This window comes from Pelmatolapia mariae, linkage group LG8 (genome assembly GCF_036321145.2).
Source record: "Pelmatolapia mariae isolate MD_Pm_ZW linkage group LG8, Pm_UMD_F_2, whole genome shotgun sequence".
Classification (NCBI taxonomy): Eukaryota; Metazoa; Chordata; class Actinopteri; order Cichliformes; family Cichlidae; genus Pelmatolapia; species Pelmatolapia mariae.
In genome coordinates, this window is record NC_086234.1 from 3,440,907 (window position 1) to 3,462,661 (window position 21,755).

At 44.7% G+C, this 21,755-nt stretch overlaps 1 protein-coding gene and 21 non-coding genes across 24 annotated transcripts; 7 read left to right on the top strand and 15 right to left on the bottom strand.

The window, feature by feature from the left end:
- Positions 1 to 47: 47 nt before the first annotated feature.
- Positions 48 to 120, bottom strand: trnav-cac (transfer RNA valine (anticodon CAC)). The gene has a single exon. It is a non-coding gene; the product is annotated as a tRNA-Val (tRNA).
- A 614-nt stretch (positions 121 to 734) lies between these two features.
- Positions 735 to 807, bottom strand: trnav-aac (transfer RNA valine (anticodon AAC)). The gene has a single exon. It is a non-coding gene; the product is annotated as a tRNA-Val (tRNA).
- Positions 808 to 1,262: 455 nt separating this feature from the next.
- trnaq-cug (transfer RNA glutamine (anticodon CUG)) lies at positions 1,263 to 1,334 on the top strand. The gene has a single exon. It is a non-coding gene; the product is annotated as a tRNA-Gln (tRNA).
- A 474-nt stretch (positions 1,335 to 1,808) lies between these two features.
- On the bottom strand, positions 1,809 to 1,881 carry trnav-uac (transfer RNA valine (anticodon UAC)). The gene has a single exon. It is a non-coding gene; the product is annotated as a tRNA-Val (tRNA).
- Positions 1,882 to 2,496: 615 nt separating this feature from the next.
- trnav-aac (transfer RNA valine (anticodon AAC)) lies at positions 2,497 to 2,569 on the bottom strand. Its single transcript has one exon. It is a non-coding gene; the product is annotated as a tRNA-Val (tRNA).
- A 455-nt stretch (positions 2,570 to 3,024) lies between these two features.
- On the top strand, positions 3,025 to 3,096 carry trnaq-cug (transfer RNA glutamine (anticodon CUG)). The gene has a single exon. It is a non-coding gene; the product is annotated as a tRNA-Gln (tRNA).
- A 784-nt stretch (positions 3,097 to 3,880) lies between these two features.
- On the bottom strand, positions 3,881 to 3,953 carry trnav-cac (transfer RNA valine (anticodon CAC)). The gene has a single exon. It is a non-coding gene; the product is annotated as a tRNA-Val (tRNA).
- A 614-nt stretch (positions 3,954 to 4,567) lies between these two features.
- trnav-aac (transfer RNA valine (anticodon AAC)) lies at positions 4,568 to 4,640 on the bottom strand. The gene has a single exon. It is a non-coding gene; the product is annotated as a tRNA-Val (tRNA).
- A 442-nt stretch (positions 4,641 to 5,082) lies between these two features.
- On the top strand, positions 5,083 to 5,154 carry trnaq-cug (transfer RNA glutamine (anticodon CUG)). Its single transcript has one exon. It is a non-coding gene; the product is annotated as a tRNA-Gln (tRNA).
- Positions 5,155 to 5,628: 474 nt separating this feature from the next.
- On the bottom strand, positions 5,629 to 5,701 carry trnav-cac (transfer RNA valine (anticodon CAC)). The gene has a single exon. It is a non-coding gene; the product is annotated as a tRNA-Val (tRNA).
- A 614-nt stretch (positions 5,702 to 6,315) lies between these two features.
- trnav-aac (transfer RNA valine (anticodon AAC)) lies at positions 6,316 to 6,388 on the bottom strand. Its single transcript has one exon. It is a non-coding gene; the product is annotated as a tRNA-Val (tRNA).
- Positions 6,389 to 6,843: 455 nt separating this feature from the next.
- Positions 6,844 to 6,915, top strand: trnaq-cug (transfer RNA glutamine (anticodon CUG)). The gene has a single exon. It is a non-coding gene; the product is annotated as a tRNA-Gln (tRNA).
- Positions 6,916 to 7,389: 474 nt separating this feature from the next.
- trnav-cac (transfer RNA valine (anticodon CAC)) lies at positions 7,390 to 7,462 on the bottom strand. Its single transcript has one exon. It is a non-coding gene; the product is annotated as a tRNA-Val (tRNA).
- A 614-nt stretch (positions 7,463 to 8,076) lies between these two features.
- On the bottom strand, positions 8,077 to 8,149 carry trnav-aac (transfer RNA valine (anticodon AAC)). Its single transcript has one exon. It is a non-coding gene; the product is annotated as a tRNA-Val (tRNA).
- A 966-nt stretch (positions 8,150 to 9,115) lies between these two features.
- trnav-uac (transfer RNA valine (anticodon UAC)) lies at positions 9,116 to 9,188 on the bottom strand. Its single transcript has one exon. It is a non-coding gene; the product is annotated as a tRNA-Val (tRNA).
- A 615-nt stretch (positions 9,189 to 9,803) lies between these two features.
- trnav-aac (transfer RNA valine (anticodon AAC)) lies at positions 9,804 to 9,876 on the bottom strand. Its single transcript has one exon. It is a non-coding gene; the product is annotated as a tRNA-Val (tRNA).
- Positions 9,877 to 10,318: 442 nt separating this feature from the next.
- On the top strand, positions 10,319 to 10,390 carry trnaq-cug (transfer RNA glutamine (anticodon CUG)). Its single transcript has one exon. It is a non-coding gene; the product is annotated as a tRNA-Gln (tRNA).
- A 474-nt stretch (positions 10,391 to 10,864) lies between these two features.
- On the bottom strand, positions 10,865 to 10,937 carry trnav-cac (transfer RNA valine (anticodon CAC)). The gene has a single exon. It is a non-coding gene; the product is annotated as a tRNA-Val (tRNA).
- Positions 10,938 to 11,552: 615 nt separating this feature from the next.
- On the bottom strand, positions 11,553 to 11,625 carry trnav-aac (transfer RNA valine (anticodon AAC)). The gene has a single exon. It is a non-coding gene; the product is annotated as a tRNA-Val (tRNA).
- A 442-nt stretch (positions 11,626 to 12,067) lies between these two features.
- On the top strand, positions 12,068 to 12,139 carry trnaq-cug (transfer RNA glutamine (anticodon CUG)). Its single transcript has one exon. It is a non-coding gene; the product is annotated as a tRNA-Gln (tRNA).
- A 474-nt stretch (positions 12,140 to 12,613) lies between these two features.
- trnav-cac (transfer RNA valine (anticodon CAC)) lies at positions 12,614 to 12,686 on the bottom strand. The gene has a single exon. It is a non-coding gene; the product is annotated as a tRNA-Val (tRNA).
- Positions 12,687 to 16,175: 3,489 nt separating this feature from the next.
- Positions 16,176 to 20,637, top strand: LOC134633594 (gastrula zinc finger protein XlCGF57.1-like). Of its 3 annotated transcripts, XM_063482458.1 has the most exons (4): positions 16,176 to 16,479; positions 17,462 to 17,600; positions 17,709 to 18,717; positions 19,171 to 20,637. In XM_063482458.1, exons 1-4 carry the CDS (start codon positions 16,325 to 16,327, stop codon positions 20,523 to 20,525), a joined length of 2,658 nt encoding a protein of 885 aa, XP_063338528.1. In that variant the 5' UTR covers positions 16,176 to 16,324; the 3' UTR covers positions 20,526 to 20,637. The 3 variants fall into 3 exon arrangements, with proteins under 3 accessions (XP_063338528.1, XP_063338527.1, XP_063338529.1); XM_063482457.1 differs by having other exon boundaries at positions 17,462 to 18,717; XM_063482459.1 differs by having other exon boundaries at positions 17,462 to 18,713; positions 19,171 to 19,306.
- The last annotated feature ends 1,118 nt before the right edge of the window (positions 20,638 to 21,755 follow it).

Here is a 21,755-nt window from a genome sequence, read left to right on the forward strand (position 1 = left end):
AAACAGTGAACATCAATTCCCTTGTGACCAAAGAAGCAAAAGACCCATGTTTCCGCCCGGTTTCGGACCGGGGACCTTTCGCGTGTGAGGCGAACGTGATAACCACTACACTACGGAAACCCCGAAAGGCAGCTTGTTTGGCTTTCCAATGTGTCTCACTGAGTAATCTCGCAATCGGACAAATCTGGTGGCATGTTCCTATCATGGCCTTGAAGAAAAAGGAGCCATGGAGAAGAGACAGACGCACTCTAGCAAGGAGTCTGAACTGTAGTCTCGATGTTAGGCTCACTTAAACTTTGGACATTTAGGAGTTCACTAAAGCAAGCACAGCTCAACATATGCTGCCCTAAGAACCCCAGAAGCTCTGGCAGCAGAACTGTTGCCTAAAGCGCCCATTTGTTTCATTGCCTTGTGCATTGGCTGAAAATAGGCCCAAGTCCTGTGCAGGCAACCTAGAGCCACTCATTTCCTAGAGCTTAGTCTGTGCCTCCATCTTCAGGAAATATGGCGACTGGAGATGTGTTGATTTGTGTGAAGTCTGTGGAGTTTGCTGAAATTTGGGCCATAGACAACTCTTTAGCAAGACGAGCATCCAAAGGTTACAAATGTCAGAGGCCTGTACCAGATTTGAGTACTTTCTCTCGTCTGTGTCCCAAACAGCAGTAGAACCCCACAAGTTCAAGCAGTGCCTGCAGTCAGACACTTTTATATCAGGACGCATAAGCAAAGAAGCATGTTTCCGCCCGGTTTCGGACCGGGGACCTTTCGCGTGTTAGGCGAACGTGATAACCACTACACTACGGAAACGGCGCTTGCGTACCCTGTAGTCATTAAAGGAGCATTCCAATGCTTTCTTACATTTGTGGACTTTTATGGCGGATCACGTAGGACCTTTTTGACTTGTGAGCGCACAGGTGGAACTCATGTTTCTTCAAGCCCATTATAGGACTAGATTATTAGATAGACTAGGATCTGGTGTGCGATTAAGGTGTGCGTGGTCATTGCAGGTAAAAGGCAGAGCAGAGAAGGAGACTGCTCACTCCCCGTCGGGGAATCGAACCCCGGTCTTCCGCGTGACAGGCGGAGATACTGTCCACTATACTAACGAGGACCTCTGAAGCACTAACACGGTCACGTCAAGCTGGGATTCGCAGCAGGTATGACAGGTAAAATTTGGCTGGCCGTGTAGAAATCCCCATCAGTTTACCAGGAACTACACTTTTATGCCTGTTTGACACAGAGCTTTTCTGTGCTTCAGGCAGGGTTCCATGGTGTAATGGTTAGCACTCTGGACTCTGAATCCAGCGATCTGAGTTCAAGTCTCAGTGGAACCTCCTTTGGCTTTCTAGCACTTTGCTCCACAGGTACATTAGCATTAGCACACGCTAGCATCAGAGTCTAGTCAGTTAAAGAGCAAGTTAGTGGCCCAGCCAATTCCACTCCTCTTGTGTTGGCTGATCTCATTTGCACATGGTCTTCATGCTGCACCAAACCTCGCTCATGCTCTTCTGCTGCACTTTCCACTTCAGCTTCCTGCTGTATCGTTCATTGGCCACCTTGACTCAAGTCAACTTTTCCTCTTGCACTCTTCTCACTTCTAATCCTGTTGCCACCTCTGAAGGCCCCGATCTTCTTGTTGACAAGCTCTTTGATGTCCTTTGTTCGGCTAGCACACAACCTACAGAAGACAAAACCAAGAGACTTAATTCTCAATAGGGATGCAAGTAAAACAGAGAAAATGCTGGACAAGCAGAGTTGTCTAAACAGTGAACATCAATTCCCTTGTGACCAAAGAAGCAAAACACCCATGTTTCCGCCCGGTTTCGGACCGGGGACCTTTCGCGTGTAAGGCGAACGTGATAACCACTACACTACGGAAACCCCGAAAGGCAGCTTGTTTGGCTTTCCAATGTGTCTCACTGAGTAATCTCGCAATCGGACAAATCTGGTGGCATGTTCCTATCATGGCCTTGAAGAAAAAGGAGCCATGGAGAAGAGACAGACGCACTCTAGCAAGGAGTCTGAACTGTAGTCTCGATGTTAGGCTCACTTAAACTTTGGACATTTAGGAGTTCACTAAAGCAAGCACAGCTCAACATATGCTGCCCTAAGAACCCCAGAAGCTCTGGCAGCAGAACTGTTGCCTAAAGCGCCCATTTGTTTCATTGCCTTGTGCATTGGCTGAAAATAGGCCCAAGTCCTGTGCAGGCAACCTAGAGCCACTCATTTCCAAGAGCTTAGTCTGTGCCCTCCATCTTCAGGAAATATGGCGACTGGAGATGTGTTGATTTGTGTGAAGTCTGTGGAGTTTGCTGAAATTTGGGCCATAGACAACTCTTTAGCAAGACGAGCATCCAAAGGTTACAAATGTCAGAGGCCTGTACCAGATTTGAGTACTTTCTCTCGTCTGTGTCCCAAACAGCAGTAGAACCCCACAAGTTCAAGCAGTGCCTGCAGTCAGACACTTTTATATCAGGACGCATAAGCAAAGAAGCATGTTTCCGCCCGGTTTCGGACCGGGGACCTTTCGCGTGTTAGGCGAACGTGATAACCACTACACTACGGAAACGGCGCTTGCGTACCCTGTAGTCATTAAAGGAGCATTCCAATGCTTTCTTACATTTGTGGACTTTTATGGCGGATCACGTAGGACCTTTTTGACTTGTGAGCGCACAGGTGGAACTCATGTTTCTTCAAGCCCATTATAGGACTAGATTATTAGATAGACTAGGATCTGGTGTGCGATTAAGGTGTGCGTGGTCATTGCAGGTAAAAGGCAGAGCAGAGAAGGAGATTGCTCACTCACCGTCGGGGAATCGAACCCCGGTCTTCCGCGTGACAGGCGGAGATACTGTCCACTATACTAACGAGGACCTCTGAAGCACTAACACGGTCACGTCAAGCTGGGATTCGCAGCAGGTATGACAGGTAAAATTTGGCTGGCCGTGTAGAAATCCCCATCAGTTTACCAGGAACTACACTTTTATGCCTGTTTGACACAGAGCTTTTCTGTGCTTCAGGCAGGGTTCCATGGTGTAATGGTTAGCACTCTGGACTCTGAATCCAGCGATCTGAGTTCAAGTCTCAGTGGAACCTCATTTGGCTTTCTAGCACTTTGCTCCACAGGTACATTAGCATTAGCACACGGTAGCATCAGAGTCTAGTCAGTTAAAGAGCAAGTTAGTGGCCCAGCCAATTCCACTCCTCTTGTGTTGGCTGATCTCATTTGCACATGGTCTTCATGCTGCACCAAACCTCGCTCATGCTCTTCTGCTGCACTTTCCACTTCAGCTTCCTGCTGTATCGTTCATTGGCCACCTTGACTCAAGTCAACTTTTCCTCTTGCACTCTTCTCACTTCTAATCCTGTTGCCACCTCTGAAGGCCCCGATCTTCTTGTTGACAAGCTCTTTGATGTCCTTTGTTCGGCTAGCACACAACCTACAGAAGACAAAACCAAGAGACTTAATTCTCAATAGGGATGCAAGTAAAACAGAGAAAATGCTGGACAAGCAGAGTTGTCTAAACAGTGAACATCAATTCCCTTGTGACCAAAGAAGCAAAAGACCCATGTTTCCGCCCGGTTTCGGACCGGGGACCTTTCGCGTGTAAGGCGAACGTGATAACCACATCACGCGTACCCTGTAGTCATTAAAGGAGCATTCCAATGCTTTCTTACATTTGTGGACTTTTATGACAGATCACGTAGGACCTTTTTGACTTGTGAGCGCACAGGTGGAACTCATGTTTCTTCAAGCCCATTATAGGACTAGATTATTAGATAGACTAGGATCTGGTGTGCGTGGTCAAAATGCTGGACAAGCAGAGTTGTCTAAACAGTGAACATCAATTCCCTTGTGACCAAAGAAGCAAAAGACCCATGTTTCCGCCCGGTTTCGGACCGGGGACCTTTCGCGTGTGAGGCGAACGTGATAACCACTACACTACGGAAACCCCGAAAGGCAGCTTGTTTGGCTTTCCAATGTGTCTCACTGAGTAATCTCGCAATCGGACAAATCTGGTGGCATGTTCCTATCATGGCCTTGAAGAAAAAGGAGCCATGGAGAAGAGACAGACGCACTCTAGCAAGGAGTCTGAACTGTAGTCTCGATGTTAGGCTCACTTAAACTTTGGACATTTAGGAGTTCACTAAAGCAAGCACAGCTCAACATATGCTGCCCTAAGAACCCCAGAAGCTCTGGCAGCAGAACTGTTGCCTAAAGCGCCCATTTGTTTCATTGCCTTGTGCATTGGCTGAAAATAGGCCCAAGTCCTGTGCAGGCAACCTAGAGCCACTCATTTCCTAGAGCTTAGTCTGTGCCTCCATCTTCAGGAAATATGGCGACTGGAGATGTGTTGATTTGTGTGAAGTCTGTGGAGTTTGCTGAAATTTGGGCCATAGACAACTCTTTAGCAAGACGAGCATCCAAAGGTTACAAATGTCAGAGGCCTGTACCAGATTTGAGTACTTTCTCTCGTCTGTGTCCCAAACAGCAGTAGAACCCCACAAGTTCAAGCAGTGCCTGCAGTCAGACACTTTTATATCAGGACGCATAAGCAAAGAAGCATGTTTCCGCCCGGTTTCGGACCGGGGACCTTTCGCGTGTTAGGCGAACGTGATAACCACTACACTACGGAAACGGCGCATGCGTACTCTCTAGTCATTAAAGGAGCATTCCAATGCTTTCTTACATTTGTGGACTTTTATGACAGATCACGTAGGACCTTTTTGACTTGTGAGCGCACAGGTGGAACTCATGTTTCTTCAAGCCCATTATAGGACTAGATTATTAGATAGACTAGGATCTGGTGTGCGTGGTCATTGCAGGTAAAAGGCAGAGCAGAGAAGGAGACTGCTCACTCCCCGTCGGGGAATCGAACCCCAGTCTTCCGCGTGACAGGCGGAGATACTGTCCACTATACTAACGAGGACCTCTGAAGCACTAACACGGTCACGTCAAGCTGGGATTCGCAGCAGGTATGACAGGTAAAATTTGGCTGGCCGTGTAGAAATCCCCATCAGTTTACCAGGAACTACACTTTCATGCCTGTTTGACACAGAGCTTTTCTGTGCTTCAGGCAGGGTTCCATGGTGTAATGGTTAGCACTCTGGACTCTGAATCCAGCGATCTGAGTTCAAGTCTCAGTGGAACCTCATTTGGCTTTCTAGCACTTTGCTCCACAGGTACATTAGCATTAGCACACGCTAGCATCAGAGTCTAGTCAGTTAAAGAGCAAGTTAGTGGCCCAGTCAATTCCACTCCTCTTGTGTTGGCTGATCTCATCTGCACATGGTCTTCATGCTGCACCAAACCTCGCTCATGCTCTTCTGCTGCACTTTCCACTTCAGCTTCCTGCTGTATCGTTCATTGGCCACCTTGACTCAAGTCAACTTTTCCTCTTGCACTCTTCTCACTTCTAATCCTGTTGCCACCTCTGAAGGCCCCGATCTTCTTGTTGACAAGCTCTTTGATGTCCTTTGTTCGGCTAGCACACAACCTACAGAAGACAAAACCAAGAGACTTAATTCTCAATAGGGATGCAAGTAAAACAGAGAAAATGCTGGACAAGCAGAGTTGTCTAAACAGTGAACATCAATTCCCTTGTGACCAAAGAAGCAAAAGACCCATGTTTCCGCCCGGTTTCGGACCGGGGACCTTTCGCGTGTGAGGCGAACGTGATAACCACTACACTACGGAAACCCCGAAAGGCAGCTTGTTTGGCTTTCCAATGTGTCTCACTGAGTAATCTCGCAATCGGACAAATCTGGTGGCATGTTCCTATCATGGCCTTGAAGAAAAAGGAGCCATGGAGAAGAGACAGACGCACTCTAGCAAGGAGTCTGAACTGTAGTCTCGATGTTAGGCTCACTTAAACTTTGGACATTTAGGAGTTCACTAAAGCAAGCACAGCTCAACATATGCTGCCCTAAGAACCCCAGAAGCTCTGGCAGCAGAACTGTTGCCTAAAGCGCCCATTTGTTTCATTGCCTTGTGCATTGGCTGAAAATAGGCCCAAGTCCTGTGCAGGCAACCTAGAGCCACTCATTTCCAAGAGCTTAGTCTGTGCCTCCATCTTCAGGAAATATGGCGACTGGAGATGTGTTGATTTGTGTGAAGTCTGTGGAGTTTGCTGAAATTTGGGCCATAGACAACTCTTTAGCAAGACGAGCATCCAAAGGTTACAAATGTCAGAGGCCTGTACCAGATTTGAGTACTTTCTCTCGTCTGTGTCCCAAACAGCAGTAGAACCCCACAAGTTCAAGCAGTGCCTGCAGTCAGACACTTTTATATCAGGACGCATAAGCAAAGAAGCATGTTTCCGCCCGGTTTCGGACCGGGGACCTTTCGCGTGTTAGGCGAACGTGATAACCACTACACTACGGAAACGGCGCATGCGTACCCTGTAGTCATTAAAGGAGCATTCCAATGCTTTCTTACATTTGTGGACTTTTATAACAGATCACGTAGGACCTTTTTGACTTGTGAGCGCACAGGTGGAACTCATGTTTCTTCAAGCCCATTATAGGACTAGATTATTAGATAGACTAGGATCTGGTGTGCGATTAAGGTGTGCGTGGTCATTGCAGGTAAAAGGCAGAGCAGAGAAGGAGACTGCTCACTCCCCGTCGGGGAATCGAACCCCGGTCTTCCGCGTGACAGGCGGAGATACTGTCCACTATACTAACGAGGACCTCTGAAGCACTGCCACGGTCACGTCAAGCTGGGATTCGCAGCAGGTATGACAGGTAAAATTTGGCTGGCCGTGTAGAAATCCCCATCAGTTTACCAGGAACTACACTTTTATGCCTGTTTGACACAGAGCTTTTCTGTGCTTCAGGCAGGGTTCCATGGTGTAATGGTTAGCACTCTGGACTCTGAATCCAGCGATCTGAGTTCAAGTCTCAGTGGAACCTCATTTGGCTTTCTAGCACTTTGCTCCACAGGTACATTAGCATTAGCACACGCTAGCATCAGAGTCTAGTCAGTTAAAGAGCAAGTTAGTGGCCCAGTCAATTCCACTCCTCTTGTGTTGGCTGATCTCATCTGCACATGGTCTTCATGCTGCACCAAACCTCGCTCATGCTCTTCTGCTGCACTTTCCACTTCAGCTTCCTGCTGTATCGTTCATTGGCCACCTTGACTCAAGTCAACTTTTCCTCTTGCACTCTTCTCACTTCTAATCCTGTTGCCACCTCTGAAGGCCCCGATCTTCTTGTTGACAAGCTCTTTGATGTCCTTTGTTCGGCTAGCACACAACCTACAGAAGACAAAACCAAGAGACTTAATTCTCAATAGGGATGCAAGTAAAACAGAGAAAATGCTGGACAAGCAGAGTTGTCTAAACAGTGAACATCAATTCCCTTGTGACCAAAGAAGCAAAAGACCCATGTTTCCGCCCGGTTTCGGACCGGGGACCTTTCGCGTGTGAGGCGAACGTGATAACCACTACACTACGGAAACCCCGAAAGGCAGCTTGTTTGGCTTTCCAATGTGTCTCACTGAGTAATCTCGCAATCGGACAAATCTGGTGGCATGTTCCTATCATGGCCTTGAAGAAAAAGGAGCCATGGAGAAGAGACAGACGCACTCTAGCAAGGAGTCTGAACTGTAGTCTCGATGTTAGGCTCACTTAAACTTTGGACATTTAGGAGTTCACTAAAGCAAGCACAGCTCAACATATGCTGCCCTAAGAACCCCAGAAGCTCTGGCAGCAGAACTGTTGCCTAAAGCGCCCATTTGTTTCATTGCCTTGTGCATTGGCTGAAAATAGGCCCAAGTCCTGTGCAGGCAACCTAGAGCCACTCATTTCCAAGAGCTTAGTCTGTGCCTCCATCTTCAGGAAATATGGCGACTGGAGATGTGTTGATTTGTGTGAAGTCTGTGGAGTTTGCTGAAATTTGGGCCATAGACAACTCTTTAGCAAGACGAGCATCCAAAGGTTACAAATGTCAGAGGCCTGTACCAGATTTGAGTACTTTCTCTCGTCTGTGTCCCAAACAGCAGTAGAACCCCACAAGTTCAAGCAGTGCCTGCAGTCAGACACTTTTATATCAGGACGCATAAGCAAAGAAGCATGTTTCCGCCCGGTTTCGGACCGGGGACCTTTCGCGTGTTAGGCGAACGTGATAACCACTACACTACGGAAACGGCGCATGCGTACCCTGTAGTCATTAAAGGAGCATTCCAATGCTTTCTTACATTTGTGGACTTTTATGAGAGATCACGTAGGACCTTTTTGACTTGTGAGCGCACAGGTGGAACTCATGTTTCTTCAAGCCCATTATAGGACTAGATTATTAGATAGACTAGGATCTGGTGTGCGTGGTCATTGCAGGTAAAAGGCAGAGCAGAGAAGGAGACTGCTCACTCCCCGTCGGGGAATCGAACCCCGGTCTTCCGCGTGACAGGCGGAGATACTGTCCACTATACTAACGAGGACCTCTGAAGCACTGCCACGGTCACGTCAAGCTGGGATTCGCAGCAGGTATGACAGGTAAAATTTGGCTGGCCGTGTAGAAATCCCCATCAGTTTACCAGGAACTACACTTTTATGCCTGTTTGACACAGAGCTTTTCTGTGCTTCAGGCAGGGTTCCATGGTGTAATGGTTAGCACTCTAGACTCTGAATCCAGCGATCTGAGTTCAAGTCTCAGTGGAACCTCATTTGGCTTTCTAGCACTTTGCTCCACAGGTACATTAGCATTAGCACACGGTAGCATCAGAGTCTAGTTAGTGGCCCAGCCAATTCCACTCCTCTTGTGTTGGCTGATCTCATTTGCACATGGTCTTCATGCTGCACCAAACCTCGCTCATGCTCTTCTGCTGCACTTTCCGCTTCCTGCTGTATCGTTCATTGGCCACCTTGACTCAAGTCAACTTTTCCTCTTGCACTCTTCTCACTTCTAATCCTGTTGCCACCTCTGAAGGCCCCGATCTTCTTGTTGACAAGCTCTTTGATGTCCTTTGTTCGGCTAGCACACAACCTACAGAAGACAAAACCAAGAGACTTAATTCTCAATAGGGATGCAAGTAAAACAGAGAAAATGCTGGACAAGCAGAGTTGTCTAAACAGTGAACATCAATTCCCTTGTGACCAAAGAAGCAAAAGACCCATGTTTCCGCCCGGTTTCGGACCGGGGACCTTTCGCGTGTAAGGCGAACGTGATAACCACTACACTACGGAAACCCCGAAAGGCAGCTTGTTTGGCTTTCCAATGTGTCTCACTGAGTAATCTCGCAATCGGACAAATCTGGTGGCATGTTCCTATCATGGCCTTGAAGAAAAAGGAGCCATGGAGAAGAGACAGACGCACTCTAGCAAGGAGTCTGAACTGTAGTCTCGATGTTAGGCTCACTTAAACTTTGGACATTTAGGAGTTCACTAAAGCAAGCACAGCTCAACATATGCTGCCCTAAGAACCCCAGAAGCTCTGGCAGCAGAACTGTTGCCTAAAGCGCCCATTTGTTTCATTGCCTTGTGCATTGGCTGAAAATAGGCCCAAGTCCTGTGCAGGCAACCTAGAGCCACTCATTTCCAAGAGCTTAGTCTGTGCCCTCCATCTTCAGGAAATATGGCGACTGGAGATGTGTTGATTTGTGTGAAGTCTGTGGAGTTTGCTGAAATTTGGGCCATAGACAACTCTTTAGCAAGACGAGCATCCAAAGGTTACAAATGTCAGAGGCCTGTACCAGATTTGAGTACTTTCTCTCGTCTGTGTCCCAAACAGCAGTAGAACCCCACAAGTTCAAGCAGTGCCTGCAGTCAGACACTTTTATATCAGGACGCATAAGCAAAGAAGCATGTTTCCGCCCGGTTTCGGACCGGGGACCTTTCGCGTGTTAGGCGAACGTGATAACCACTACACTACGGAAACGGCGCATGCGTACCCTGTAGTCATTAAAGGAGCATTCCAATGCTTTCTTACATTTGTGGACTTTTATGAGAGATCACGTAGGACCTTTTTGACTTGTGAGCGCACAGGTGGAACTCATGTTTCTTCAAGCCCATTATAGGACTAGATTATTAGATAGACTAGGATCTGGTGTGCGTGGTCATTGCAGGTAAAAGGCAGAGCAGAGAAGGAGACTGCTCACTCCCCGTCGGGGAATCGAACCCCGGTCTTCCGCGTGACAGGCGGAGATACTGTCCACTATACTAACGAGGACCTCTGAAGCACTGCCACGGTCACGTCAAGCTGGGATTCGCAGCAGGTATGACAGGTAAAATTTGGCTGGCCGTGTAGAAATCCCCATCAGTTTACCAGGAACTACACTTTTATGCCTGTTTGACACAGAGCTTTTCTGTGCTTCAGGCAGGGTTCCATGGTGTAATGGTTAGCACTCTGGACTCTGAATCCAGCGATCTGAGTTCAAGTCTCAGTGGAACCTCATTTGGCTTTCTAGCACTTTGCTCCACAGGTACATTAGCATTAGCACACGCTAGCATCAGAGTCTAGTCAGTTAAAGAGCAAGTTAGTGGCCCAGTCAATTCCACTCCTCTTGTGTTGGCTGATCTCATCTGCACATGGTCTTCATGCTGCACCAAACCTCGCTCATGCTCTTCTGCTGCACTTTCCACTTCAGCTTCCTGCTGTATCGTTCATTGGCCACCTTGACTCAAGTCAACTTTTCCTCTTGCACTCTTCTCACTTCTAATCCTGTTGCCACCTCTGAAGGCCCCGATCTTCTTGTTGACAAGCTCTTTGATGTCCTTTGTTCGGCTAGCACACAACCTACAGAAGACAAAACCAAGAGACTTAATTCTCAATAGGGATGCAAGTAAAACAGAGAAAATGCTGGACAAGCAGAGTTGTCTAAACAGTGAACATCAATTCCCTTGTGACCAAAGAAGCAAAAGACCCATGTTTCCGCCCGGTTTCGGACCGGGGACCTTTCGCGTGTGAGGCGAACGTGATAACCACTACACTACGGAAACCCCGAAAGGCAGCTTGTTTGGCTTTCCAATGTGTCTCACTGAGTAATCTCGCAATCGGACAAATCTGGTGGCATGTTCCTATCATGGCCTTGAAGAAAAAGGAGCCATGGAGAAGAGACAGACGCACTCTAGCAAGGAGTCTGAACTGTAGTCTCGATGTTAGGCTCACTTAAACTTTGGACATTTAGGAGTTCACTAAAGCAAGCACAGCTCAACATATGCTGCCCTAAGAACCCCAGAAGCTCTGGCAGCAGAACTGTTGCCTAAAGCGCCCATTTGTTTCATTGCCTTGTGCATTGGCTGAAAATAGGCCCAAGTCCTGTGCAGGCAACCTAGAGCCACTCATTTCCAAGAGCTTAGTCTGTGCCCTCCATCTTCAGGAAATATGGCGACTGGAGATGTGTTGATTTGTGTGAAGTCTGTGGAGTTTGCTGAAATTTGGGCCATAGACAACTCTTTAGCAAGACGAGCATCCAAAGGTTACAAATGTCAGAGGCCTGTACCAGATTTGAGTACTTTCTCTCGTCTGTGTCCCAAACAGCAGTAGAACCCCACAAGTTCAAGCAGTGCCTGCAGTCAGACACTTTTATATCAGGACGCATAAGCAAAGAAGCATGTTTCCGCCCGGTTTCGGACCGGGGACCTTTCGCGTGTTAGGCGAACGTGATAACCACTACACTACGGAAACGGCGCATGCGTACCCTGTAGTCATTAAAGGAGCATTCCAATGCTTTCTTACATTTGTGGACTTTTATGAGAGATCACGTAGGACCTTTTTGACTTGTGAGCGCACAGGTGGAACTCATGTTTCTTCAAGCCCATTATAGGACTAGATTATTAGATAGACTAGGATCTGGTGTGCGTGGTCATTGCAGGTAAAAGGCAGAGCAGAGAAGGAGACTGCTCACTCCCCGTCGGGGAATCGAACCCCGGTCTTCCGCGTGACAGGCGGAGATACTGTCCACTATACTAACGAGGACCTCTGAAGCACTGCCACGGTCACGTCAAGCTGGGATTCGCAGCAGGTATGACAGGTAAAATTTGGCTGGCCGTGTAGAAATCCCCATCAGTTTACCAGGAACTACACTTTTATGCCTGTTTGACACAGAGCTTTTCTGTGCTTCAGGCAGGGTTCCATGGTGTAATGGTTAGCACTCTGGACTCTGAATCCAGCGATCTGAGTTCAAGTCTCAGTGGAACCTCATTTGGCTTTCTAGCACTTTGCTCCACAGGTACATTAGCATTAGCACACGCTAGCATCAGAGTCTAGTCAGTTAAAGAGCAAGTTAGTGGCCCAGTCAATTCCACTCCTCTTGTGTTGGCTGATCTCATCTGCACATGGTCTTCATGCTGCACCAAACCTCGCTCATGCTCTTCTGCTGCACTTTCCACTTCAGCTTCCTGCTGTATCGTTCATTGGCCACCTTGACTCAAGTCAACTTTTCCTCTTGCACTCTTCTCACTTCTAATCCTGTTGCCACCTCTGAAGGCCCCGATCTTCTTGTTGACAAGCTCTTTGATGTCCTTTGTTCGGCTAGCACACAACCTACAGAAGACAAAACCAAGAGACTTAATTCTCAATAGGGATGCAAGTAAAACAGAGAAAATGCTGGACAAGCAGAGTTGTCTAAACAGTGAACATCAATTCCCTTGTGACCAAAGAAGCAAAAGACCCATGTTTCCGCCCGGTTTCGGACCGGGGACCTTTCGCGTGTGAGGCGAACGTGATAACCACTACACTACGGAAACCCCGAAAGGCAGCTTGTTTGGCTTTCCAATGTGTCTCACTGAGTAATCTCGCAATCGGACAAATCTGGTGGCATGTTCCTATCATGGCCTTGAAGAAAAAGGAGCCATGGAGAAGAGACAGACGCACTCTAGCAAGGAGTCTGAACTGTAGTCTCGATGTTAGGCTCACTTAAACTTTGGACATTTAGGAGTTCACTAAAGCAAGCACAGCTCAACATATGCTGCCCTAAGAACCCCAGAAGCTCTGGCAGCAGAACTGTTGCCTAAAGCGCCCATTTGTTTCATTGCCTTGTGCATTGGCTGAAAATAGGCCCAAGTCCTGTGCAGGCAACCTAGAGCCACTCATTTCCAAGAGCTTAGTCTGTGCCTCCATCTTCAGGAAATATGGCGACTGGAGATGTGTTGATTTGTGTGAAGTCTGTGGAGTTTGCTGAAATTTGGGCCATAGACAACTCTTTAGCAAGACGAGCATCCAAAGGTTACAAATGTCAGAGGCCTGTACCAGATTTGAGTACTTTCTCTCGTCTGTGTCCCAAACAGCAGTAGAACCCCACAAGTTCAAGCAGTGCCTGCAGTCAGACACTTTTATATCAGGACGCATAAGCAAAGAAGCATGTTTCCGCCCGGTTTTGGACCGGGGATGTTACGTCTAATTGTTGAATGTTGCCATTGTGTTTCTTAAATTTGTACAGTCTTAGTTCAAGCAGTAGGATCAAAGCCATTCCTTTGATCCTAACCACCTCTAACCACTTTGTGCTGGGGGAGGTTTTATTGCAGATACGTCCTATCTGGAAGATCTGCTTCTTTTGATGTAAACTTCCTGCGTTTACGACCCTTTGGTCAGCAGGAGGTAACACACACACACACACACACACACACACACACACACACACACACACATTCTTACCTACATACAGAAGTTCACACATATACTTATAATGCCTTAGAACCATGTGGCCGTTGCTTTGCTGTGTTTTGTGTGAACTGTCTCTCAATAAAAGGCAGCGAGAGGAGGCCGGATTTGGGGTCATTGTCGTGCTGGACACAGATGAGGCCTCCCTTGCGCAAGTAATCGATCGAACGCTGTTGCCTTGTTTTTCTTTCATGGGAATAAGTCCTGGATACAGCAGGGTCTGAGTTTAGACCCAACAGGGGACATTTCGCGTGATAGGCGAACGTGATAACCACTACACTACGGAAACGGCGCTTGCGTACCCTGTAGTCATTAAAGGAGCATTCCAATGCTTTCTTACATTTGTGGACTCTTATGAGAGATCACGTAGGACTTGTGAGCGCACATGAGTGGAACTCATGTTTCTTTAAGCTCATTATAGGACTAGATTATTAGATTGACTAGGATCTGGTGTGCGTGGTCATTGCAGGCAAAGGGTAGAGCAAAGAAGGAGATTGCTCACTCCCCGTCGGGGAATCAAACCTCGGTCTTCCGCATGACAGGCGGAGATACTGTCCACTACACTAACGAGGACCTCCGAAAAGTGGAATTGTAAAGCGCTTTGAGGGTCTTGAAAAGTGGTATATAAATGCAATCCATTTTTAAAAAATATTACAATTAGTAACAGAACATAGATATATAGGGAGGCACTTCAAGTCCTTGAAACGAGGAACAAAAGCTATGTAAACCGCGTGTTCTCAGCGATATTAATAGGTCTGAAGTTTGTTACAATCTACTTGGCAATTGTGTCAGTCAACATTAAACAAAAATGCTTGTCTTTAATAAGTATTATTGTTGTTATTATTTTTCTTCTTATTATTATTATTATTTCTGTAAAACTTGTTAGCTGTAAAACTTTATAAATGTTTTGTTGGTGCCTGTCCTTAGAGTCCTGGGTTTTTCTGACCCAGTGTTTTGAGTTCCTGTGTTTTTTGTCATTTTGTATTATGAATTATGTATGACGTTCTCTTTTTTAGTATCTAGTTTATTTCTATAGGTTCTCTTTTCTTGTGGTCCTGGTTTAGTTCCCTGATTGTTCAGTAACTTCCCTCCGTATAGCTGACCACTGTGTCTCCCCATCCCGTCATGTCCGTGGTTTCTCTCGTGCCCCTCCGTGTTCTCTTTCTTCCCCCCTCCAGGCTGTCTCTGTGTCCTCCCCGTTTTGTCACATGTGTAATTGCCCTCAGCCATGTCTCCCCAGCTGTCCCCTGTTTGCCCCATTCTCCTTGTGTATTTATTGTCTGCGCTCAACACCTTTTGTTGTCACGTCGTTCCCTCATGCTGTGTGTTTTCCACCATGCTTCCTAGTTCCTTGTGCCCAGTTTAGCTCCCTAGTATTTTTTTTTTTCGTATTTTTGGTTTGAGTTTCATGTTTGTAGTTCCTTGTGTTTAATTTTGGTAGTAGTATAATCCTTCAATAAAGCTGCCATTTTGAGTTTCATTCCTCCCCATGTATGACTCCTGCATTTGGGTCCTATTTCCTGCCTGCTGCACAGCGACAAGATCAGTTCAACAGATGCATGAAGCTGCTTGAAGAATTTACAAACCCCCAGTTTTTAAGCAGTTTTGTATCCTTAATGACACATCACAGCCTGCATGTGTGTCTACAGTCCCTGTGTGTTCTTTTTGTTATTTTAAAGTGATGCTTCCTGTATTAAGCAGCTATCCCCCTTAGGGTTAAATATGTTTTTTTTCCGTGCTAATAACTGTTTGTCATCAGTGATTTGGAACTTGCTTTTTGTCAGTATTTTTTGTCAGTATGTATGTTCGTAATAAAAATTGTATTCTTATCAACTACTTTCTTACCCTTCATTGATATTTTTTCTCCACTTAATTAGACTATCTCCAAAATGATTCAACAATGACAGATTGTATAGAAACACTGAAAATGATGTCTTAAGATACAAAAACAAATTAACTCAGAGGATCCTTCCTAGAAGAAAGAATCCCAGCTAGGATAGGAGTTAGCAGAGGATACGACAGAATCTTTTTACTTTTGCCCTATTGGATAGGAATAGTGAAGACACGTAGCAAAGGGCTGCAGAACAGACCTGAACCCGGGCCAGCCGCTCTCAGCCATATGGCATATGGTCGCCTACTCAGAACCTCAGCTGTGGTTGTGGTGACTGTGAATGTGAATCTCTCTGTGTTAGCCCTGCGACAGACTGGTGATCCATCGAAGGTGTACCCTGCCTCTGGCTCAATCTTATCTTATCTTATCTTATCTTATCTTATCTTATCTTGAGCTATATTTAAGCATTTCAAATTATTTCCACCTACAAGATTAAACATCATTAATCCATAACTTTGATCCAGTAATATAAATTATGTTTATTATTCTGTATAATGAGTATGCTTGCTGCACGTACTTTAATTATATTTGCCTAAATCTTTAGTACTCTTAATCTATTTCAGTAAGATTGCGGCTTTTAGTTAAGTTAAAGTTTAGAGAAAAAGGAGGCTTGAATGTGTTGAAAAACCAGTGTAGGAACCTTCGTTTTCTTGTACTGAGTTGCAAGGGGGAACAAAACAAAGATCGGAATCACTGGCATGTAGCTTATGGAGACGTTATGGAGACGTTTTTTGCGAACCGTGTTGTGTTCTGTGAATTTTGAGGAGCCACAAGCTGACAAATGGAGGACCTCAGCGTTTAATAAACTCACTGGAGCGCGAATCTGAGCCGCTAATGAAGCCAAAACACGAAGATGCGGAAGTAAATGTGGAGGGGCTGCCGCAGGAAACCAGGGTGAACATCGGTGCTGCCTTCCCCATGTGGAAAGCACTGAAGAGGGACAAATGTTTCCAGACTGACGCTGAACTTGCGTGTTTTCTGCTGGACAGGTAACCTCTGCTACCTATGGGGGAAATATCTTAACCCCGTTGGGATGCAGATTGTACGTACGATGCTCCAAAAGTTTAAACTCAGACTTGGGGTGTAACAGGTGTAAATGCGTCATGCTGCTTTTCTCGGGTATGTGTATCAGTGTGAGGTGAAGTCACTCTGGTATAAAGGGCAGATTGGAGCCAGTTTTTAACTCTGAAGATTTTGTGCTCAGCCTGTTCAGCTGCATCTGTCTGTGACAATAACTTTCATATGAAGGCCTGATTGGGGCCAGTTTTCAGCTCAAAATAGCCCAAAATAATAACAAAAAGACAGTATTTATTCGATGTGCAGTTAAAAGCTTCACTCAGGCACTGTTAACAGCAAATTGTGACAGTCTAGACCCAGATTAACTTGATATACATTCGTGAACATATGCATACGTCTGTATACGTATCACAACACAGCACTTTTTTCCGTTTGTCCTCTAACGTGGAGACTTTTGAAAACACTCCTTTGTTTTATTTTGATAATTCTGTCTTGCAAGGATCACCACTTCTATCAGACAGATGTAATAACATTGTTTCCATCACTTATTCAAAAATTTTGAATTAGCATTTAAAACGTTTTCCAAAGTATCCCACTAATATAGCTTATTTTCTGTTTTCTTCTCCTTTGAATGTGTTTTTGGAAAAGCTTTTTTTTTAGAGTCATGCAAAAAAAAATGCAATTTCCCCAAAAGATGTTTCATGTTGTATTTTACTGACACAGTCCTGAAGTGACAAAGCTCAGATCTCCATATTTGTGGACTTTCCTTCATATCAGACACAAAACTGATGCTGTACATTCACAGTGTGTGCCTTTTTATCTGTCCGTGATTGTTATTTATTCATGTTTTTTGCACACATGAGCCCACTGTTCCTTTTAGGATAAATCATAATGAAGATGAATGGTATGTGACTGTGTTATTTAAGACATATCCTGTTGTTTTTCTTTATTCAGCTATGAGAGAAGTGCCACACCATCGTCTGCTATGAATGGAAAATTTTCAGATCTTCAGCAGCTGTTGCCAGTTAAAGAAGAGGTTCGCTGGAGTCCCAGTCTGGACCAGCAGGACACAGACCTTCATCACAAAAATGAGGTACATGAGGGAGAACAGTTTGATGGCCTGGTTGAGGCTGATATCACCAGGTTTCCAATTAGTCCTGTGAAGAGTGAAGATGATGATGAGAAACCTGACTCCTTGCAGCTTCATCAAAGGCCTCTGACCAGCTGCTCAGATAAACAAATGAAAGCAGAAACTGATGGAGAGGACTGTGGAGGACCAGGATCAGCCACTGACCCAAACCCACAACCGAGTCCTGATTCTCTTGAGATGGAAGTCAGCTTTGGTGATAAATTGCAGAAACCTGAAACTGAAGACAGTGATGATGGTAGAAAGAAGAGCAGGACACTTGAGTCAGGCAAAAATGAATATCTGGAATTTAACAGTGCCAACACATCCTTCAACTGCTCTGACTGTGGTAAACATTTCCTTTACAGGCAATCTCTTCAGAGACATGTGACAAGTCATTTGGGAAAAAGGACAAATAAAAAATGTTTTAAAATGAAGCAAAATCCACATTCACAGATGGCGGGCCACAAAGAAGAGAAACTGTTTGACTGTGATGTCTGTGGACAAAAATTTAAGAGAGAAGCAAATCTTACAACACACGTTAGAGTTCACACAGGCGAGAAACCATTTAGCTGTAACGTTTGTGAAAAAACATTTAGACATCAGTATAATCTCTATAGACATTTGAAAATCCACACTGGAAAGAAACCATTTAGTTGTGCTGTTTGTAATAAAACATTTTCACAACGGTGGGACCTGAAAAGACACAAGATTGTCCACACAGGAGAGAAACCCTTTAACTGTAGTATGTGTGGCAAAAAATTTACACAGAGGATGCATTTTAAGAGACATATGAGTGTCCACACTGGGGAGAGACTGGTTGGTTGTGATGTTTGTGGTAAAAGATTTAACTGTAAGAGAAACCTAAAGACACACATGGAAGTTCACACAGGAGCGAAACCATACAGCTGTGATATTTGTAATAAAAGATTTTCACAACCAGGAATTTTGAAAAGACACAGGAGCATCCACACAGGAGTTAAGAGCCTTCGACCAGATGAACCAAGACGTCTTGGTTTGATGGCACTTGTGACACAATCAGCTGCTTCAGAACTGGTGCAGACACAAGTCTTGAACAGAGTAGGTAAGTGAAGCACATTCATGTGCATTTGTTGTAGCGTATTAACATATAACTCGTATGGGTTATCAAAACGCATTATTTTCACAATAGTGTATAGCAGCTAGTTGTCCTTTTTCTTCCAAATGATTAGGGATTTTCTGACAGCGGTGATTTACTCCAAAAATACACTGTCTGCAGCTGCATGACATTCTGGCTCTGACACGGCTAGGATGATGCTTCTCGTTCCAACAGATGTGTTTCACAAACATCCCAGAACTGACACGCTGTTCCATTTGCTTAAAATAGACTTCTTTTTTTTTTAACTGAAGCCATGTCAAGCTGCACAGATCAGTTGGGGAGGACAGGCAAATAGCCAGATGAGTGACAGGGAGAATGCAGTAAATATTGAAAATAAAAAAACCCACACATGCTAAATACTCCAGTCTATGGACATTTGTGTTTCTGGGTTCCCTGCAGATGGTCAGCAGATGTTCCTGATTAAAGAGGAGTTTCCCTTGAGCCCCTTTGTGGACCAGCAGGACTCAGACCTCTACCAGATAAAGGCAGAACAGAAGGAACTCTTCACCTGTCGTGAGGGAGAGCACTTTAATGGGCTGCAGGAAACTGATATCATCAGGTTTCCAGTCACTGCAGTTCGAGTGAAGAGTGAAGATGATGAAGAGAAACCTTACTGCTCGCAACTTAATCAAGACAACAATGATTCAGAGCCTCCAAGCAGCTGCTCAGACAAACAAATAAAGTCAGAAACTGATGGAGGGGACTGTGGAGAGCCAGACCCTGACAAAAACCAGTCTGGTCATTTAAAACAAAATACTGATGGAAAAGCTTCTGACTCTTGTGAAACTGAAGTCAGTATTGATGATGATGATGATTGGCAGGAGCCTTTGACAGACTCTGGACCAGAAACTGAAGTCAGTAGCAATGGTTGGAAGGACGGCAGGGCTCTTGATTCAGGTGTAAAGTGTAAACGGTCTGTTCAGAAACATGTGATCAGTAGTTCAGGGAGAAGGTCTTCATGCTGTTTAACTAATAAGAAATGCTTAAAAGTGAACCGAACTGATTTAGAAGGAATCCAAACAGAAGATAAACCATTTGGCTGTGATACTTGTGGACAAAGATTTAATCAAAACGCACATCTAAAGACCCACATGAGAATCCACACAGGAGAGAAACCATTCCGCTGTAACATTTGTGAAAAAATATTTAGACATCAATACAACCTTAACAGACACTTGAGAGTCCACACGGGAGATAAACCATTTAGCTGTGGTGTTTGTGGACAAAAATTTAACCGTAACACAAATCTTAAGACGCACATGCGGATTCACACGGGGGAGAAACCATTTGGTTGTGGTCTTTGCAGTAAAAGATTTTCACAGCCTGGGGATCTGAAAAGACATAAGAGTGTCCACACAGGAGAGAAGCCATTCAAATGTAGCATTTGTAGTAAAAGATTTACGCAGAGGATTCATTACAAAACTCACATGAGTGTTCACACAGGAGAAAGACCATTTGGTTGTGACTTGTGTGGCAAAACTTTTAACAGAGAAGGAAATCTGAAAATCCACAAAAGAGTCCACACAGGGGAGAAACCTTTTGGTTGTGATATTTGTGGACAAAAATTTAACCAAAGCACAAATCTGAAGACACACATGAGAGTCCACTCTGGAGAAAAACCCTTCCACTGTAGCATTTGTGGAGAAAGATTCACGCGAGAGGGAAGTCTGAGGAGACACATGAGACGCCAGGGAATGAACCATTTGATTCTAGTGAAAAGTTTACATGACAGTAATCATAATGTAACTAAATGAATATTTTTTAATATATGTTGACAAAACATATATAATGCAATGGTGGTTTTTCAGTATTTCTAATTATGTTATTTATTATAAATCTGTAAATTATATAATATTAAACAATAAAACTGGGGGAAGAACTGGTCTGACAGTGCTTCCTTTTTTGTGGTTTCTACATTTCAAAAAATTGATTCATATGTGCTGCTTGCAGGTTCTTGGATTTATGGCACTTCAAATTAATTTTAGTGTTAAAAAGGAAATGGAAGAAAGACTGGGACCTTTTCGTCATTGTTGCATGACAGAAATGCTTTCAACAATTAAAATTTTATGATTTATCACACAAAGTAACCAGGGAAAGGTGCCGTTAGAAGGGTACGTTCTTTTTGCCAGAAACCTTTCCTGCAGCTTCCTTAAGTGCTAACATGTTATAGATTCAGTTGACTTTATTTTCACATATTTTCAGTTTTCTAGGTTCAAGTTCCTAACCCTAAACCACAGGGGGAAGTTTGTTGGCTACAGAATCAGTTACGTTTAGGAAAAAATAATGATTTGGGTTCAAATAAATTTTAGGGCTTTTTTGTGTCTGAAATTCTAAAAAGGTATTTTCTTTTTCAAATGTGTTTTGAGTGGCCAAATAGGCTAACAGATTTTGAACAGAGCCTCCGTAGTACTCTTCATAACATTTGACCTGCTGCTCTACAAATTTTGGACGGTTAATGGCATCAAAAAATAATTTTTACATTTCTAAGTAAAATTAAAAAGAATACAGTGAATAAAGTGTCTGATGTATCCAAAGGTCAGCCTGTGTGAAAAGACAGGGCTTATGTAAGTTAAAGCACTGGTTATTGAACAGTCTGTGCTTTTGCGACTATCGTTTTAGAACAGACAACAGGCATCTACATCAGTTCATGTGATCCAGCCCTAAATATATGCTTTAACAAAAAGGACGTTTGGAGCCTAATCTTAAAAATAGAGATAGTGTCTGTCTCCCGTAACTACTCTGGATATTGGTTCCAAAGAGGAGGGGCGTGAAAACTGAAGGCTCTGCCTCCCATTCTACTTTTAAATACTTTTAAATAGTGTGAGTGTGAAGTGTTCTAATAGGGTGATATGGTACTATAAGGTCATTAAGCTAAGATGGGGCCTGATTATTTAAGACCTTGTAAGTGAGGAGCAGGATTTTGAATTCTGGATGTAACAGGGAGCCAATGAAGAGAAGCCAATACAGGAGAAATCTGCTCTCTC